General features: G+C 49.9%; 2 protein-coding genes across 5 annotated transcripts; one reads left to right on the plus strand and one right to left on the minus strand.

Annotated features, from left to right (window-relative positions):
• Positions 1–1,638: 1,638 nt before the first annotated feature.
• DCTPP1 (dCTP pyrophosphatase 1) lies at positions 1,639–5,035 on the plus strand. Its single transcript, XM_040463094.1, has 3 exons — positions 1,639–1,804; positions 2,459–2,569; positions 4,542–5,035. The coding sequence occupies exons 1-3, from the start codon at positions 1,704–1,706 to the stop codon at positions 4,840–4,842; spliced, it is 513 nt and encodes a 170-aa protein (XP_040319028.1). The 5' UTR covers positions 1,639–1,703; the 3' UTR covers positions 4,843–5,035.
• A 1,872-nt stretch (positions 5,036–6,907) lies between these two features.
• On the minus strand, positions 6,908–16,514 carry ZNF771 (zinc finger protein 771). Of its 4 annotated transcripts, none has more exons than XM_040463091.1 (3): positions 16,398–16,514; positions 15,586–15,735; positions 6,908–7,972 (listed from the first exon to the last, which is right to left on the minus strand). In XM_040463091.1, the coding sequence occupies exons 2-3, from the start codon at positions 15,724–15,726 to the stop codon at positions 7,160–7,162; spliced, it is 954 nt and encodes a 317-aa protein (XP_040319025.1). In that variant the 5' UTR covers positions 15,727–15,735; positions 16,398–16,514; the 3' UTR covers positions 6,908–7,159. The 4 variants fall into 4 exon arrangements, with proteins under 4 accessions (XP_040319025.1, XP_040319027.1, XP_040319023.1 ...); XM_040463093.1 differs by having other exon boundaries at positions 15,586–15,748; positions 16,398–16,506; XM_040463089.1 differs by lacking the exon at positions 16,398–16,514 and adding an exon at positions 16,099–16,354 and having other exon boundaries at positions 15,586–15,748.
• Between the last annotated feature and the right edge of the window lie 2,745 nt (positions 16,515–19,259).

Genomic DNA, 19,259 nt, shown 5'->3' on the forward strand with positions numbered 1-19,259 from the left:
TTTCTGCTTTAAGCATTGGTGTTCCCTCTATCTAGAACTCTATTCCCCTTGATTTTTACTCAGATTAAAAGTCACTTTCTTAATGACAAGTAACAGAAAACCCAACTAAAAGTGGTTTGATTAATAAAATGATTTATTTTCTTATATAACCAGCGTCCTGAATTAGGACTTTTCTGGAACTTGTAAAAATAAGTGTCTCCACAATTTTATCAAGGATCCAGGTCCTTTCTATCTTCCTATCTGCCAATCCCCGTTTGTGGGCTAGCTCTCCACACAAAGATTCCTTCACATACTAACATCTAAAGGCAGAAACATCCTGTGCTTTTTTAAACAAAAGAACTGAGAATCTTTCCCAGGAGTCTCCAGCAGACTTGCTCTAACTTCTCATTGTCAAGATCTAGGCCACATGCTCACCCATAAACTGATCAGGCCAGGGCAATGGGACATGATCAATCAAGTAGAGGAGGGTGAACCGGAGAATAAAACCACAGTTGTGCAAGCATGGAGAAGGGGAAAGTGAAATTGAGCTGGTAACCAACAGCGCTTACCGCCTCATCCCTGGACCATGCAACCTAAAGTTACTCCCACTTCCATAGTGTTTAAATACTTTTCTTCTTATTTTTTTAATAGCTTTAAAAAATGTTTTTATTTATTTTTGAGACAGAGAGAGGCAGAGCATGAGCAGGGGAGGGGCAGAAAGAGAGGGAGACACAGAATCTGAAACAGGCTCCAGGCTCTGAGCTGTCAGCACAGAGCCCGATGCGGGGCTCGAACTCACGGACTGTGAGCTGAAGTCGGACTTTTAACTGACTGAGCCACCCAGGCGCCCCAATACTTTTATTTTTCATAGTACTTATCATTTGAGGCAATATAGTGTAGAGGTTAATAAAACAGACTCTAAAACCAAATTGCCTGGATTTGGAACCTGGCTACCACATTATTAGCTGCGGAGTTAAATTACTCCATCTCTCCGGGCACCTGGGTGGCTCAGTGGGTTAAGCTTGGGACTCTTAATTTCGTTTCAGGTCACAATCTCACGGTTAATAGGTTTGAGTCCTGGATGGGGCTCTGCACTGTCAGTGTGCGGAGCCTGCTTGGGATTCTCTGTCTCCCCTCTCTCTCTGCCCCTCCCCTGTTTGTGCTCTCTCTCTTTCTCAAAAATAAACTTTAAAAAATTAATTTCTGTTTCTTTACCTGTAAAATGGGGATGACGATGCTATTACCTTATAAGGTTGTTATGAAGATTAAATATGTAAAATGCTTAGAACGGCTACCCTACCTAGTTCCTGTATCCTGGTGACATTCTTGTATCCTTATAATAAATTCCCCTTTCTTGTTTAAACTCTCCATTTCTGGGGTTTTCCCCTGGGCGTCCCAGCCTCACCTCGGCCCCATCCTTTCTCTTTGGCGCCATCTGGCGCCCACGAGAGAAATGACGCGCCTGCGCTCTCCTCGCCTTCTGACCGTTGTCTCTTCCCGGGCAAATCTGGTCCCTATACCTTTAAGATGCCAGGCCAAGTCGCAGGAATCTAGGGACTGGGGCAAGAGGCGAGTGTAAATTCCACACAAGTAATTGGTCTTTCCCGTGGCTCCGCCCCGGGAAGTAGTCGTGAACGCCTGTGATTGGTCGGGGGTCCTGGAGGCAGGTTCTGAGCTTGGCGCGGTGTTTTCCAGCGCATCCCGGCTGCTGTGTGGTGGGTGGCATGTCTCGGCCAAATGGGGTCGCGCGTGGGGACACGGGGGGAGACGGCACTGCTGCTGCCGGCCCCTTCAGCTTCAGCCCGGAGCCCACGCTTGAGGACATGTAAGCCGTCCTTGCCCCAGCCTGGGGAGGTCTCCCCCTTTTTCCCTCCTATCGGGACGGGTCACTCCACGTGGTCTGGAAGAAGGCTATGCTGGGGGGCCCAGATCGGCTGGCTGTCCTGGGCGAGCCATGTTAACCTCCTTATCTGCGAAATGGGCTTAGTGATGCACACCTGAGGCAGGGGAAATGGTGATGCCCGGTGAGTGATATTAGAACCAGCCTTGGGGAAATATGGCTATTCCGGTGCTGCTTCCGCCCGGCCCCTGCCCTCCAGGAGTGGGTGGTAGGATGGGGGCAAAAGCAGTGCTGAGAGGTGGGTGACATTATTTTTTACTAGAGGAAATCAAGGAGGGCTTCTTAGGGGAAATGTTCCTGGAGCTGCACTTTGTAAAATCAGCGGAAGCAGCATCAAGAGGTGGAATAATGGAAAAGACAGTATTGTTAGGTTTTGATAGAGTTCAGGGTCTGAGTAGGGCGCACCCACTTTAGAGATGCGGAGTCCAAGTCCCATAGAGAAGAAACGGTTTGCTTAAGGCCATCCAAAGAATTAGGTGCGGAACTAATGCCCCCACTAGGTATCACTGAGATACCTGCCTGGTCGTCCGCATTCTCTAACCCTGGGACCTGGGCTTCTACTCCTTTCTTCTGTTCCAGCCGCCGCCTCCATGCTGAATTTGCTGCTGAACGAGACTGGGGCCAGTTCCACCAGCCTCGGAACCTCCTACTGGCCTTGGTGGGGGAAGTGGGGGAACTGGCAGAGCTCTTGTGAGTAGATGGAAGTCTTTTTGGAAGAGTCTGTGTTGTGGGGGAGGGGAACATTTATCTGATCATTAAATATCCATGCCAGGCTGTGTCTGGGGATACAGAAATGACTCACCTGTCCCTGCCCTCTTGGGGCATCCATTCTTCTGGGAAAGAAAGGTGTGGAAACAGCAAGGCAGGTCCAGGTCTTAAGAAGGGATGGTGACAGCCTACCTTGACCTCTGCCTCTGGGGTGGAAAGGAGAGTATTCTTTAGGAGACCTGCCTGTGGCCTTCCAGACCGAAGGATCCTTTCCCAAGGTAGTGAGTGGGAAAGGGCAAGTTAAATTAAGGGAGTTTTTTGTTTTGTTGTTGTTTTAAAGAGAGCTCAAGCAGGGGAGAGGGGCAGAGGAGGAGACAGAGAGAGAGAGAGAGAGAGGGAGAGGGAGAGTCTTAAGCAGGCTCCATGCTCAGTGCAGAGTTGGACACAGGGATTGATTCCACGACCCTTGGATCATGACCTGAGCCAATCAAGAGTCAGATGCTCAACTGACTGAACCACCCAGGCACCCCATTCAGGAAGATCCTGAGACTCCTCCAGGGTAAGCTTTTCAAGAGAGAGCAGGATTTTGTATCTGTTTCGTTGTCTAGTATGTCCCGAGTGCCTCACACATAAGAGAATGAGTGGCGGGCCGTGGAAGAGAGAGGTGGCGTATGAACCCAGAGTGACAAAGTTGGAGTTAGGAAGTGATGGAGTTTGAACAGAAGACCTGACAGATTTGAAGGGTAGAAAGATCACTGTGTCTGCAGGGTGGATTGGGTCACCAAGAGAATCAGGGCAGGGGAGACCTGTGAGGAGGCTGATACAGATCCCTCAAAGAGGTGGGAAGGCCTAAATCAAGGCCTGAACTTTGGGAATGGAGAAACGACAGCACAGAGATGTAAGGGCAAACCATTCATTTATTGCGGTTTTGTGAGCATCAGCTATGTGCTAGGTCTTCTAGAATTAAGAGATATAGGCTTCAACAAGATAGACATGGTTCCTGGGGTGCCTGGGTGCCTCAGTCAGTGGAGCATGCAACTCTTGATCTCAGGGTTGTGAGTTCAAGCCCAATGTTGGATATAGAGATGACTTAAAATCTTGGGGATTAACAAAACAACAACAACAACAAAAAAAAATAGACATGGTTCCTGTCTTCAGAGTGCAAGGAGACGAACAATAAATAAGCAAACTCATTTTAAAAGACCAGGAATTGTGATAAAGTTCTATGGGGAAAACAACCCAAAGTGATGAAAAAGAAAGTAACAAGGAGAAGGCTTTTCTGAGCAGATGACATCTGTGCTGAGACCTCAGGAAGGAGCCAGCCACAGGAAGGATCTGGTGGGGGAGCAGGGAGAAGAGCATTTAACGCAGAGGAGGCAGTAAGTGCAAAGGCCCTGTGACAGTATGGCCGGTTTGCCAGACAGGACGGGCCAGAGTGGCTTTAGGTGGGGGGCAGGAGGGAGAGTGGTGGATAATGACTTTGGAAGAGGCAGGAGACAGCTCATACAGGATCTAAAGGGCATGGTCAGGCGTTTGGATTTTATTTTAAGCCCGGTTGGAGGAAATTGTAGCAGGGGAGGGACAAAGTGTAATTTCTGCTTATGAGAGATGGTACTGAGCAAGAGTAGAAGATGAGCTAGCAAGCTTTCGCAGGTCTGAGAATTAGTCTGGAGTGGCAGTGGCTAGGGCTGGAGAGAGTACAATTGGGTCTTAGCAAGTGAAATGTTCTCTTGACCACTCCTTGGCTTGGGTTGGGGCCCACAGGTCTGGATGAGTCATCTGTCGGGGTCTCTTCCCCACCCTGACTCTGCCTAGGGTGCAGGTGGGTTGAGTTGTCCTTGAAGGAACTTCCTAAGAGGTGGGCCTTCCTTGCTGCAAGGACTAGGCTGCTCCCAAGAGAGGCGGAGTCTGTGGTCTTAGCATCTGTGTTTGTGCCTGTGTGTTCTGCCTCCAGTCAGTGGAAACCTGATGAGGAGCCTGGCCCCCAAGCCTGGCCCCCCAGGGAACGGGCAGCCCTTCAAGAGGAGCTTAGTGATGTCCTCATCTACCTGGTGGCACTAGCAGCACGCTGCCATGTGGATCTGCCCCAAGCGGTGCTCTCCAAGATGGACATCAACCGACAGCGCTACCCAGCACATCTGTCCCGTGGCTCTGCCCTCAAGTATACAGACTTACCCCATGGGGCCACCTCTGAAGACCAAGCTGGGGGGCCTGCAGACCTTGCCTGTGAGTCCACAGGCCAGGCCTCAACCTAGAACCATGCGCACAGGACCTGCAACTCGGCATGGCATCTGAGAAGCAGAGAGTGGCCTGGTCACGGAACTTTTTCTAGTCCTTTCCTAATAGGTCATGGACCAAGGGGCCCTACTTCCTAAGGCCTGAGGCCCGAGAACCTCCAGAACACAGCCTCCTGGAATTTTCTCTCTCAATAAAAGTTTTGGTTAGCAACTTCTAGATTCTTTCTGGAATAACTGGGAAGGCTCTATCCCAGCAAGTACTGGAGAAGGGCACCAGGGATGTTTCTGAGCCCAGCTCCCATGTTTCTTTAGTGTACCTCCCACCTATAGGGCAGAAAGATCTGCTTTCTACCAAGATCACTGATGTCATGCAATTCCCTGACCCCGTCTGGGCATCTAAAGGGGATTGGAGGCTGTATGTAGAGTTGGTTAAGAGCCCAGATTCTGGAGCTAGGCTGTCTGGGTTCAGATGCCATCTTTGATAGTTATGAGCTGGATGACATTCATCAAAGTACTTCATCTTTTTGCACCTTGGTTTCCTCATCTAAAATGAAAATAATGAGATCTATCTCATCGGGCTGTAAAGGTTTAAGTAAGCTATTTTAAGTAGAGTGCTTAGGACAGTGCCTGGCACATAGCAGGGACTTTCCAAGTCTGCAGTTACCTGTTTGCTTTTTCAACTCAGAATTTTCAGGCCCCCAGAGCAGGAAATGTCAACGGTTAAGTTGGAGCTGGGCCTAAAACCCATCCCTGTCCATCAGGACCCCAGCCCTGTGAGAGCCGAATGCCCCTCTTTGTGGGCCCCCATCACAGGGATCCCCCTCCTCTTGGAGAGGGTCTCTTGCCTCCTCCCATCCTCCTAAGGCCAATTTCCACTTGTATACCTAAAGATAGTGTTGGGTGTGTATGATTTACCCGTTGTGTGACCTCAGGCACATCACTTCCCTTTCTGGGATACCCGCAGCCTGTCTCCCTCACAGTGCAGAGTAATGCTGGGGGAAAAAAAACTTTTAAACTATTTTTGCTGCCCCTACGAGCCATTTCCACATCAGCAAAATAAGGCATTCCTTTTACTGATGACCTCACTCCTTTAACCAGTGACCTCTTACTTGCCAGGTAAAACACAATCCAGATTGGAACCGCTTCAGCTTTGTGTTCCCAAACCCACCTTTCCTCCCTACCAGTGACAGCTGGACTCTCATCCTTACTGATTGATCTCTTATCACATACCCTCTCCATGGTGAGTTCTCTCCTATCTCCTCTACGTAAGCAACTTCCCTTCCTTTCCACTAGCAGATATAAAGCATCATCGAGTCTCTTTCCTATTGACAAAACCCCAACAAATCTCCAGCCACTGCGCTCTTGCTTTTCACAGCCAAGCCTCTTAAAATGGATTGTCTACACCCATCCGCTGGGCTTCCTCATTCTCCTATTTATACTCTAACCCACTCAAGGATGGCTTTCACCCCCACGCGTCTTCTCACCACTTTCCCGGAGCTACAAATACAGCATCTAAGAGAGCTGACCACTCCCTCCATGAAACACTTTCCTCTAGATTTTCCAGACGAGACACTTCTGGTTTTCTTTCTAGCTGTGGCTGCCCTTTCATGAACTCTTCTTGGGTGCCCTCTCATCCACTCCAGACCTGATATCCCCAAACTACTATTTCCAATCACCTCTCTGACCCCTCTGCGTTCACTTCACCCTCAACATGTCCAGACTGGGGCGTAACCATTGTCACCACAATTCCTGCCCTGCTCCTCATCCTGTGCCCTCATCTCTGACTCTGCTCGTCATCCAAGCTAAGAAATGAAATCAGCCGATCTCTCCTAGACTGAAGCTCATGCCTGCTCACCAACGAATGCAGTGGCTGTTTGATCAGAATGTGCAGGATTTGTGCACCCTTCCAGACCTGAAGTTATGAGGACAATCAAGGGCCAATCCCCCCACGTAAAGCCGGTGCAAGAAATCCTTTTGGGCTTATAGCCTCACTTGGCTCCATGGTAACTCATTCATATCACTCAAGCCTGGGGAAAACCCCAACTTTCCTCCTCCCCTCCCTCACCTCACTCACAGGCACGGGTGGGGTGAGGATTTAATACTTTATTCACTAACACGGGCCAAGGGGTTGTAGTGAGAGGGAGTGGGCACTGCTTCCTGGGATCGCAGTAGGGCGTTCTCCCGGCCTCCCAGTTCCAAGGCAGTCAGGCCTGCTGTCCCACCCCTTTCCCAGTGGGGCGGGGAGATCCAGGGTAATGCAGCCCCAGGTAGGGGTCCCAGCGTGTGCCTGCCCCCAGCCGGACGCTAGCGGCCCCACAGGGACGAGAACGGCGGCTCAGCTGCCCTCGCAGTCTGGGCAGCGCTCGGTGGCAGTGGCGGCCGTGGCGCCAGGGGGTAGCTTGAAGTCCCGGCCGCAACCAGCGCAGATATAGAGACGACGCCGCATGTGCGCGCGACGGTGACGGATGAAGTGCGAGCTGAGGCGGAAGCGCCGGCCGCATTCGGCGCACGGGTAGGGCCGCTCCCCTGTGTGCGTGCGCGCATGCTCCGCCAGGTTGGAGCGGTGGCCGAAGCGGCGGCCGCAGACGGCGCACCGGTGCGGCTTCTCGCCGGTGTGCACGCGTCGGTGCTTGGCCAGAGCCGAACTCTGAGCGAAGCGCGTGCCGCAGTCGGCGCAGGCGTACGGCCTCTCGCCCGTGTGCGTGCGTCGGTGGCGCGCCAGGCACGAGCTGCCGCCGAAGGCGCGTCCGCAGTCCGGGCACGCGTACGGCTTCTCGCCCGTGTGCACGCGCAGGTGCTGTGCGTAGTTGGAGCTCTGCGCGAAGCGGCGTCCGCAGTGCGCGCATGCGTACGGCTTCTCGCCGGTGTGGCGCCGCCGATGCTGCCGCAGGTTCGAGGCGGCCGAGAAGCGCTTGTCGCACTCGGGGCACTCGTAGGGCCGCTCGCCCGTGTGCGTGCGGCCGTGTTTGGTCAGTGCCGACTTCTGTGAGAAGCGCCGGCCGCACTCGGTGCACGCGAAGGGCCGCTCGCCCGTGTGCGTGCGTGCGTGCTTCGCCAGCGTGGAGCGGCGCGCGAAGGCGCGGCCGCAGTCCGGGCACGCGTGTGGGCGCGCCGGGTCGGCCGACGGCGCTGGCGCCTCGCTCGGGACCTGCGGGGAGAAGGGGGGGGGGGGGGGGGCCAGACGTCAGCCCTGACTGCGGGCGGCGGGAGCCGGAGACCCGGGTCTCCGCAAGCCGCAGCCTTTCAGTTCCCCGTTGTAAAACTGAAAAAGCAACGGTGCCCGCCTCGGGACGGTTGTGCGCTTTAAATGAGACAGTATGTTAACGCACGTATCACAAGGCCTAGTGATACTCAAGCTCTTTGTTATTAATTCGACAAATATTTATTGAGTGCGCAAGATATGCGGGACTACGTTTAGGCACTGGGGATTCAACATTAAAATTTAAAAAGTCCCGCTACAGGGAGAATAGATAAGAAGTTGCTGGCATTGGGGCAGGGAGGGGGAGGCTTCATTTAAATAGGATTGTTAAGAAACCTTACTGATAAAACGTGAGCAGAGGGACCTAAAGAAGGTGAGAGAACAGGCTACACAAGGAAGCAAGGCCCTGCAGGGGGTCTGCCTGTTGAGTTCCACGAAGGGCAAGAAAAAGTGCCTAGGGCAGAATGCTTGAGGGGGAGAGTGATGAATGGGATGGTCTTGCTGGGACTCTCTCAGCTTAGGGTCAAGTGATATGAATGAGATGGGGAACCAAAAGAGGAGATGTCAGATGATTGGGAGCAGGGACCTGAACAGATCAGACTCAGGTTGCTGGGGTTGAGAACAGAAGCAAGGAAGGGAGAGGGCAGAAGCAGGAGCCCAGAGAGGAGACCGCTATACTCTAGCCGTCTCTGAAGACGGTGGCTCACACCCAGGTGACAGGTGGAAAGTGGAAGTGGCCTGCTTCTGGGTATATCGTGTAGTTGAAGACCGCAGATTTGACAATAGATTGGCTCTGAGGTATAATGAAAGAGAGGGATCAAAATGACTCCGCCCAGATTTTGAGTTTGGCCACTGCAAAAGCGGGATGGCCACCTACAGAGATGAGGGCGGTAGGAGCAAGGCGGTAGGTGAAATCTGTTCTGGAGCATATCTGCGGTTCTCCTTGACACATCTGGAGCTCAAGAAAGAAGCCTATGCTTGGAGATGTTAATTGGGAAGCCGGCACCCTATAGATGGTTTTTAAAGCTGAGTCTGGATGAGATCACCCCAGGAATGCGGAGAGAGAACCTGGGGCAGCAAGGTGATCAGCTAGCAAAGAAGGCTGAACGGGAGCAGTCAGTGAGGCAGGAGAGCCAGGAAGGCATGGTATGGTGTCTGAAGAAGCCAGGCCAGGACCAAGTCCAGGCTCTTTAATAAACTTTTCAGAGCGAGCACCTATCATTTTTTAAGTTGTGAAGGCAAGGCCTGAAATGGAAAGTTTTGAAAATGAGCCAGTTTCATGAGGTCTGAGCCTCCAGAGATAAAATCAGAAGAAATGCTTTGTAAGAGGCAGGTGAAGAGAAAACTTTTTACCAACAGCGGAGTGAAGGGGAATACTGGGGGCACGTTATTTCCTCCTTAGAAAAGAGAATGTGGGGCACCTGGGTGGCTCAGTCGGTTAAGCGTCCGACTTTGGGTCAGGTCATGATCTCGCGGCTTGTGAGTTTGAGCCCCGTGTCGGGCCCTGTGGTGACCGCTCGGAGCCTGGAGCCTGCTTCAGATTCTGCGTCTCCCTCTCTCTGTGCCCTTCCCCTGCTCATGCTCTGTCTCTGTCTCAAAAATAAGTAAAACATTAAAAAAAATTAAAAAAGAAAAAGAAAAGAGAATGCTCACCCCAGCAGAAGTGGTATTGAGCACCTACCATGAACCAAACAGGCACATTAATTCATGACCAAATGAAATACCTGGCACATATTAAGGACAAGAAAGTGTTAGCTGCTCCCCATATTCAATCTCCACAAAGTAGTTACTACTATTCTCACTTTATAGATAAAGAAACTCTCTTAAAAGGGTGAGTGACAAGAACAGTGAGGCTCTTTTCTTTCTGAAGTGCAAGGATAGCAACTTCAGGTCCTTCAAGATCCTTTGTAAATAGTCAGTGGCTTTTCTGTAACCAACTCAGAAACTGGAAAACAAGGCCGTTTGGGAAATTAATGATCAGCCATGGGAATTCTGGTTTAAACGTACATATAATGATAACAGTGATAGCGATACAGTTAAGGCTTTGACAGTGCTACTTTATGTACATTATTGTATTAAGTCTTCCTGTCATCCCCTTGAATTGGGTGTTATCTTTTGATCGTTGAGAAAACAGAGGCTCATTGAGATCAGATTCACAAAGCCAGAGGGAGTCAGGACCGACTGTAGAGCACTCGCCCTTAACCAGTAGGCTACATTGCTTCCCTGTACTAGAACAGCCAAGACGTGACAGAGGCTGGACTCCAAGCCTCTGGTGCTCTCCAAGAGGGATTCGAGGTTAAAATACAACTTGATACTTTAAATCAAGAAACTCCGCACAGCAGATTTGGCACAGTCTGAATTCAAGGTCATACTTTCCAGTCTTGCCCTGGTTTTGACATCTGTTGTGTTTGTTTAAACATGTCGGCCATTGTGGAGAGAATTTTTCTCATTATATTTACATTTTTGGGGCCCATTTTTTCTTTGGCACCCTTCTGTAAGATGACTGACCAGCCTGAGGGCTTTCTTATGCTGGGCTCACTGACTCAGGTGAAAGGAAATCTTCACATGAGTAACCTTAGTATCGCCAGCTTAAGGACTCAGGGCCCCAGGAAGAATTTTTTTTCTTTTCTTTTTTTTAAGTAATCTCTACATCCAACGGGGGCCTCAAACTCATGACCCTGAGATCAAGAGTCACATGCTCTACTGACAGAGCCAGCCAGGAGCCCTCCAGGAAGAATCTTGGTAAGACAGGTAGGATCTAGCTCATTAAGACCCCAAGCAAGTCACTTCCTTCCCCTGCCTCAGTGTCCCAAGGAAGGCGGGATAGGCTAGGTGAGATAAAAATTTCCCAACTTGAGGGATGCACACCCCGTACATGCAAGAGTACTCTAGGTGTTATGTAGGGAAACTATCTTATAACCATTGTGTATTTATTTTCATGGACATTAGAAAAACAGTAGATCACATGAAATCCACGATTCCATCAGCATTATTGTTTAGATGAAGGCAGATTTATTTAACAAAATGATGTGAATCTATCGGAAGAAAAGAGAACATAAATGAGCACAACAGGTGAGCGACTCACAGGTCACTGAGGCTTGGCCAGTACCAGACTAGGGGATCATTAAAGGTCCTTCCATGCCTTTAATTCTGCAACTAGTAGACTTAGACATTAGAATGGCATTTGCACTCTAACAAGAGGGTACTATGAGGAGACAAATATAATAATATGAAAATCCAGGTAGCTGAAGTTTGTGATTTTTGTCTTCCTGCTTATTTTTTTTTTAAACTTTTAATATGTTTATTTATTTTTTGAGAGAGAGACAGACAGACAGAGTGTGAGCAGGGGAGGGGAAGAGAAAGAGAGGGAGACACAGAACCCGAAGCAGGCTCCAGGCTCCGAGAACCCGATGTCGGGCTCGAACCCACAAGCCGCGAGATCATGACCTGAGCCGAGGTCAGATGCTTAACTGACGGAGCCACCAGGCGCCCCCTTGCTTAAGTATTTTTTTAATCACTTTTTATTTTTTTTAATATTAAAAAAAATTTTTTTTTTCAACGTTTTATTTATTTTTGGGACAGAGAGAGACAGAGCATGAACGGGGGAGGAGCAGAGAGAGAGGGAGACACAGAATCAGAAACAGGCTCCAGGCTCCAAGCCATCAGCCCAGAGCCCGACGCGGGGCTCGAACTCACGGACCGCGAGATCGCGACCTGGCTGAAGTCGGACGCTTAACCGACTGCGCCACCCAGGCGCCCCTAATCACTTTTTAAAATTCATATTCTCCTCAGCCTTTACTTTCCTAATTAACAACAACAACAACAACTACTACTACTACCATTCACTGAGCGTTCACTATGTGCCAGGAACTGTGCTAAGTGCTTTTCATCCATGTTCTCATTTTAAACTCTCACAACCTTTTGGGTTAGGTATCATATCATCTGCTCCGTTTCTGAGTAAGGAAATAAGACTCAGCAGTAAAGTTATTACCCGAGGCCACACGGCTAATCAATGGCAGAGCCAGGATTTGAACTGAAAGTCTGTCATCATCCAAAATACCTCTTCTCTGCCATGATGCCATTCTATCTCACTGACAAGTTTGAGATCATCTGCACAGCTTGTCTCCCTCCCCTGGACTCTTTTAGCAATCAGAATCTCCCCTCTTTTTGGAACAAAGTATAAAACAAGACCCTATCCTCTTGCTCCTAGCTACAGGAACTGTGGTGCACAGATCAACATCAGCATCACTAGGAATTTGTTAGAAATGCAGAATCTTGGGGCCTTTGGGTGGCTCGGTGGTTAAGCGCCCGACTTAGGCTCAGGTCATGATCTTACATATCCTGAGTTGGAGCCCTGCGTCGGGCTCTGCTGACAGCTCAGAACCTGGAGCCTGCTTCGGATTCTGTGTCTCCCTTTCTGCCCCTCCCCCACTCATGCTCTGTCTGTCTCTTTCTCGAAAATAAAGAGTAAAAAAAAAAAAAAAAAAAAAAAAAAAAAGATGGGGTGCCTGGGTGGCTCAGTCAGTTGGGTGTCTGACTTCAGCTCAGGTCATGATCTCACAGTTCCTGGGTTCGAGCCCCACATCAGGCTTTGGGCTGACAGCTCAGAGTCTGGAGCCTGCTTTGGATTCTGTGACCCCCTCTCTCTGCCCTTGGCCTGCTCTCACTCTGTCTCTGTCTCTCTCTCAAAAGTGAATAAACGTTAAAAAATAATATATTAAAAAAAAAAAAAGAACAAGAAAGAAGGAAACGCAGACTCTCAAGTCCCACCCCAGACCTGCAGAATCAAAATCTCCATTTTAACAAGATCACCAGGTGATTTGTATGCATGTTAAAAGTTAAGAAATCTGATCTAGAAGAGACAAGAGCAGCTCCCGAAGAAAACAGGTAGAAAAGGTGAAGAGGGGTTTACAGGCTGAAAGACCATATGGGCAAAGTCTTAGAGATGAGAAAGGGTCAGGTGTGTTTGAAGTCAGGGCTTGGGATAGGAGCTGAGTGATTAGAGATAAGCCAGGACATGAGGTCAGATGGTGAGGAGCTCTGAATGCCAGGCTTAGGGAGCTGAGACTTTATCGTGAAGGAAACAGAAAACCACTCAAGGGTTTAAGCAAAGAGAGAGAGGATTGGATGTGCATAGAGCCCTCTGAGAAAATCTTTTCTATTCATTAAAGATAGATTGGATTTTGATGGGCAGTGACAGGATACTCCAGGCCCTGAGTGCAGCATAATTAAGGCCTATTTTGGACAATGACTGGCCATGAGCCTGGGTGATAGCTAAGAGTCACAGAATGTTAGCACTGGGAAGAGCTTTTGAGGTCACTATTTCATAGAAACTGAGACTCAGGGAGACCACACAGCAAGTTAATGAGCTATGCTGCGGGCACAGTTCGTGGGATGTCTGTGTGTCATCCTCAGTCCCAACCCCCACCACCCCCCCAAATCCAGTAACCCAGATGATACCTTTCAGGTGGGCAGTCAAGGATTTTAACTCTCATGACTCCTCTATACAGACGAGAAAGCCAAGGCAAAGCTGGTGACTGGCAGTTAGGATTGGAACCAATGCTTTTCACTGCTACATGATACCATTTAGAGTCTAGCCCTACATACCTTTGATGACTAGACATGCCCACTCCCCATATTCTCATCCTTACCTCCAGCCAGTCCAATCAGGATTCACAAATGTCCCCTTCTCTCCCTCTTTTCCCCATTGCTGTCAAAACCTTAGACTAGGCTACCAGCCTTACCTGGCCTGGTACCCCACGGCAGCCAGTGTTTCTTCTAAAGAGAAAATCACTCATGTCCCTCCTCTGATTTGAGACTATGTCTAAATTTCTATGTTGGCTTCAAATGCCTTTTACACTTTGGCTCCGCCTACTTCTCTGGCCTCCTCTCCTCTGAGCCTTTGCGTTTGCTATTTCCTTCTGGGAGGCCTTTCTCCTCCTCCAATCACCAAGCCTTGAAGGACCAAGTCATCTACCTGAAGCCTTCCCCATTGCCTTGAGTTGTCTGCTCTCCGTCCTCTGTCTAGGCCTCCGTTGGCTTCTCTGTCCACTCCCAGCCCCAGGTTTCAGCCCACAAAGTTCTTTGACAGAAAGGACTTGAAACATCTCCAAAAGGATTACCTAGTGTCCGGTCCTGAACCCCAGGGAGAAGAATGAAGGTCAGCAGCATATACTTACGTCGTGTTTATTATGCACCAGACACAGTTCTGACTCTTTACATGTATTAACTCACTTAGTCCCCACAACCTCAGGAAGTGAGTGCTGTTATGATCTCCCTTTTACAAATGAGGAAACTGAGCCACAAAGAGGTTAAGAAGCTTGCCCAAGGTCACACAGCTGGAAAGTGATAGAGTTGGAAGTCTACATCAAGCCCTGGAGTCTGGGGTCTTAAATTATAGGCCAAAGGTGGAGATGAGGGGATCCACAGAGCCAGAAGACACAGGCTGAACTAGGATGACAGGCCAAAGGAGGCCTGAGGAAAACGGAACTAAACAGTTATTTTGACTGGAAGCAGTTGCCAAAGCAGCCAGCCCCCGCCCCCTAAGGCCCACCACACCCACTAGGGGGCAGCAGAACTGTCTTTCCCAGAGAACTGGCCCCTAGCAGAACGAAATGAGAGGGAGCCTGGGCCCAGAAACCCCGCCCAACAGGAGCCCTCCAGTTGGACTCAGGGCTCCTCTGGCTTGGGGTGAGAGTTCTAGGGTTCTGGAAGTGGAAATATATACCTGGTGGCAGTTAGGATCTCCAGCGGGGAAATCTAACTCATATTGAGATCTCCTAAAAATTCCTTTCTTTAAACCTTCAAAACCCTCAGGGTAAAACCAGAGGTTCCCCCCGCCCCAGGCTGCCAGCCACTCTACTCTCATCCACGCTACAGCCTGATTGAACTACTTCTCCCAGTGCTTTCCCTTCTCCCAGTGCCCCACCCACTTCCCTGGGCCACGTAAGGGGCCATTCCTTTTAAATCTCAGACCCCCACTGGCCTCAGCTAAGCCATCCCTTTCCTAACTTTGAGACCTTGGGCCAGTCACCAAACTGTCCAGTTTCCTGGGCCTCAGTTTCCTCACCTGTGAAATGGAACAAATCCTAACTACGGTACAGATTTGCGGTACTTAGAACAGTGTCTGGTGCATAGCAAATGCTACTAAGAGTCAGGTGTTCCTAATGCTGTTGCCTACCTAACCACCCCCTCCTCACCCCTAAGTGTGCATTAAGTTCCCAGCTCTGGACTTCCACACCTCCTGTGCCTGCACCCATCACACGGGATTGTAGCTGTGTGGTTACTTGTCAATTTAATCCGTCTCGTCCTCGAGCTCCACGGGGAACCGGGGGAACCAAGGAGAGCATTCCCTGTCCAGCACCCAGCACAGAGCCTGGCAGAGCAAGTGTGACATCTGTATGATGGCAGCATGGGCAATAGAGCAGAAGGATGGGCCACCAACTTGAGATTCTAGGTCTAAGATGCAGAGAAAAGTTTAGGCTGGATTGATGGTTTGTCTGAGGGTGGCTGGACCCGACCAGACATAAGAGAAACCAGGCCCCCTGGCGTGGGACACGTACCTCCTTGTTGTCCATGGGGATCTTGAGTTTCACCACCTCATATTTCTCCTCACCCTCATCTTCCTCACCCTTCACCAGCAGCACCATCTCCTCTTGCATCTCTTCCTCTTCCTCCTCCTCTGTCTGCTGTTCACCAGGCATCTTGGTGTTCTGGGGTGAGGGGCTGGGTCAAAAGCTCAGGACTTGCACCCACTCCCACCCCGCCCCGTGGCCCTGACCCCAGCAAGTCGGTGAAGCCTGGGCTTCTCCCGCTCTGCCCTGGTCTCTGGGTCTGCCCTCTTCCCTCCACCCAGCCCAGCCCAGCCCCACGCCCCAGGACCAGCTCCGAAGACACTCGTTCTCCCCACTCATCCCGGCATTCAAGGCCCTGTGCAGTACGAATCTCCAGCCCCAGCAAGTCGGCACCCTCCCCACGCTGAGTCACTCCCCCGCGTCTGGGCCAGAGGCCCTGAGCTCTTGGGCATGGTCTGGGGGCGGGATCGGGGCGGAGACCCCGGTGGGGTGCGCACTCACCAGCCGCAGATTCGGCGCTCGCACAGCCCCTGGCCAGGGCGCCGGGCGGTTGGGCACTCTGCGAGGCCGCGGCTCCGGGGGCGGGGTGGGGCGGGGCCTCGCAGACGGCCAGTCATTGGTCGGGTCACCTAACCCCGCCCACGAGGAGGAGGGGCCCAGAGGACCCAGGCGTCCGGCCAGAACTGCCCCGGGAGGGTGGCGAGCCCAGATCTGGCGCCCTCCGCTGTACCCCAACTCCCAGGAACCCCTGGCCACCCCATCCCGGCGTCCAAGGTCTTCGCAGTCCAGTTGTTACCTACCTTCAAGGATCGTCTCCTGTGGCCGCCTCGGAGATCTCCGCTGCGGCCAAGCGCGTCTGCTCCGCCCAAAATAGGCCACGTGCGCTCCCGCCCCGGCCTGGGCCTCTCGCTGGCGCCCCGCCTGGAGGGCGGACCCGGTTGCCTGTTCACCTCTTCCCTTCCCTCTTTTTTCCTCCTCTTCTATTTTTTCTCCTTTCCCGGCGTCGCCCTCCCAGTCTCCTGGTGTCTGGGATGTCTTGCCCTTTGAATATGTACTTCGCAAATCACCAGCCACCCAAGCTACCGCAGCCACTTAGGGTGTGGCGTGCCTACTATGCGCCAGCATTATGCTAAGTGTTTTACACACATGATCTTTGATCTGCACAAAGGTGGGTCCATTTTACAGATCAGCTATCAGAACTTAAGGGAGATAAAACCGATTTGCGCAAGTTATACAGTAAGAATTCGCATAGCGTCCCTGACAAGTAATAGCCTAAGTGGGAAATTAGTAGTCCCACGGGTCAAACCCAGTCCACAGAAGTATCTTGTCTGACTCTCAGGGTGTTTTTACTTTTTTTTTTTTTTAAATAGTTTTAAAAAATACAGGTCTTTTACACATTTTAATTTGCCACATTTAAGAATTGAGATATTTTATGGGGGCACCTGGGTGGCTCAGTTGGTTAGGCCTCCGACTCTTGATCTCAGCTTCTCAAGGTCTTGATTCAAGCTCTCTGCTGGGTGTGAAGCCTACATACAAAAATAAATAAAAATTTTAAAAGCTAAGATATTTTGTATGAAGAGCTGTATTTCCCACTTCTGAAAAAGATACTTAATTCTCCCATTCTACGAACGGGGGAACTAAGATTCAGAAAGGAAAGAAAAGAGAACTAACATTCAGTAATTGCTTATAATCCTTATGTCTCTTTATATATCAGTCCAGTGGGAATCAATAATAATGTCTCCCTCTGACAAACGAAAGAACAAAAGCTTAGAGAACTTAAATGATTTACTCAAAGTCACATAGCTGGTAAGTACCAGATTCCAAAGCTCACGTCCTTTCGATTTCACCAAATTATCTTTCAGAAATGAAGTTACGTGGGGAAGCTGGTGGCAGAGCTAGGACTCAAACCTGAGTCTCAGTCTTCAGAGGCCAGGGCATAATTTGGAAGTTGGGATTTCATCTGGTAAACTTTTGTTCTTCCTCAGAGAAAGTGTGCCTGGATACTCACACTCAAGATCACCAAGACCCACTTTGGTTGTGTTCATTCTCTTATCAAGTATTTCTTGGGCTCTATTACATGCCTGGCACCATTCTGGGTATTGGAGATGTAGTAGTGAACAAAACGGACAAAAATCTTGGCTGCTATGGAGCTTTTAAGAGTGTAAAAATGGTAAGCAAGTAAGTCAACAAGATAATTTAGTAGAGAGTGTGGCTGTGATTGGGGGTTTCTTTCATGTGGATAGGGGGAGCATCTCTGAGGAAATAATACTTGAGATGAATCTTGAATGGGGAGAAAGGATTAGCCATTTGAAAATCTGGAGGAAAAGTGTTCGAGACAGAACTGTAGAGGCCTAAGGTGAGAATAAGCTTGGCATATCTGAGGAACAGAAAGAGGTTTATGTGACTGGAGCCAAGTGAGTTAGCAAAAGGGTAAATCTAACATGAGCGATGGAGAAGAGGTAGGGAGGGGCCAGGTTATGGCTGGAACCCCACTTCTAGCAAAAGGCAAGGCCTGCTTGCCCTGATTCAGTCAGTGAGGAGACTCCACTGGGAACAGTGAAAGTCACCACTGGCAGGGTCTCCTGCTGTGGGAAGGCTTTGGAATAGATGCTTGCGAGAAAGGAAAAAGAGGGCTTCTGTCCATTTGCTCTACAAATGTGTACAAGCATATACCGGGACTCAGATCTAGTTTCTGTGCTTGAGAATCTTAGAGTCTAGTAAAAAAAGATTGTGATATATATATATGAATACATATACATATACATATATGAAAGGGAAAACAATAGGTATATAAGTGTTCCGGCAGCATAGTAAGATGAGTGAATAACTGAATAACCCCCTTGGAAGGGAGTGGTTATTGGGTGCAGCCCTCGCTGAAGAGAAAAATGTGAAGGACCTTCAAAGATGAGTGGGAGTTTGCCATATTGACAAGGAAGTAGCAGTTTATGGGATTGTAAACTCCTATGAAGGGCCCATCATGTTTCAAGGACACCGTTCACCGAAGTATTCAGTGAGGCCTATTGTGTGCCAGGCTGCTGTTAGGACGGGGCGGGGGTGGGGGAGGGTGGGGTAGAAAGTTGAATTTGGAAAAGGCTTCATCTTACACCTCACCCCTCTCCATTCCACTATTTGCCTTCAGACTCACTAGAACTTTACTTCAATTCTTGGGTGCCCAAAGACTTGGTGCATACTCTTCTTCCTGCCTAGAAGACTCCAGCTCCTATCCTATCCCCCACTCCTTTTCTTAGCTTCTAGTTGCCACTTCTTTGGCGAGGCCTTTGAATCGGGCAGGATTCTCTTCTGTGTGTTTGCTTCCCGTAGAGTCCTTACTACACTTGGAATTATTTGGCCAACGTCCATCTTCTGCATAGAAACCGAGGGCAGAGACTTTGTCTTATTCATCCTCCTATCCCCCATACCCAGCACACAGTAGGTAATGCTGTTGAGTGACTAATTAGCCTCAAGAAGTTCTGCAGGTGTTAAGTATTGAGAATAAGTAGATTCTAACCCAGGCTGGAGGTTCAGGGAAGGCTTGTGGGGGAAAGTAATGCTTGAAGTGTTCTGACTTGGAGAGGTTAACAAGGGGGAGGGAGTGGGGATGGGGATGAGCATTCCATGTAAACGGAGCAATATTTGAGAGGCACAGGGCGGAAACCACACAA

The sequence above is a fragment of the Herpailurus yagouaroundi genome, unplaced genomic scaffold, assembly GCF_014898765.1.
Source record: "Herpailurus yagouaroundi ecotype Mexico unplaced genomic scaffold, PumYag 379, whole genome shotgun sequence".
Classification (NCBI taxonomy): Eukaryota; Metazoa; Chordata; class Mammalia; order Carnivora; family Felidae; genus Herpailurus; species Herpailurus yagouaroundi.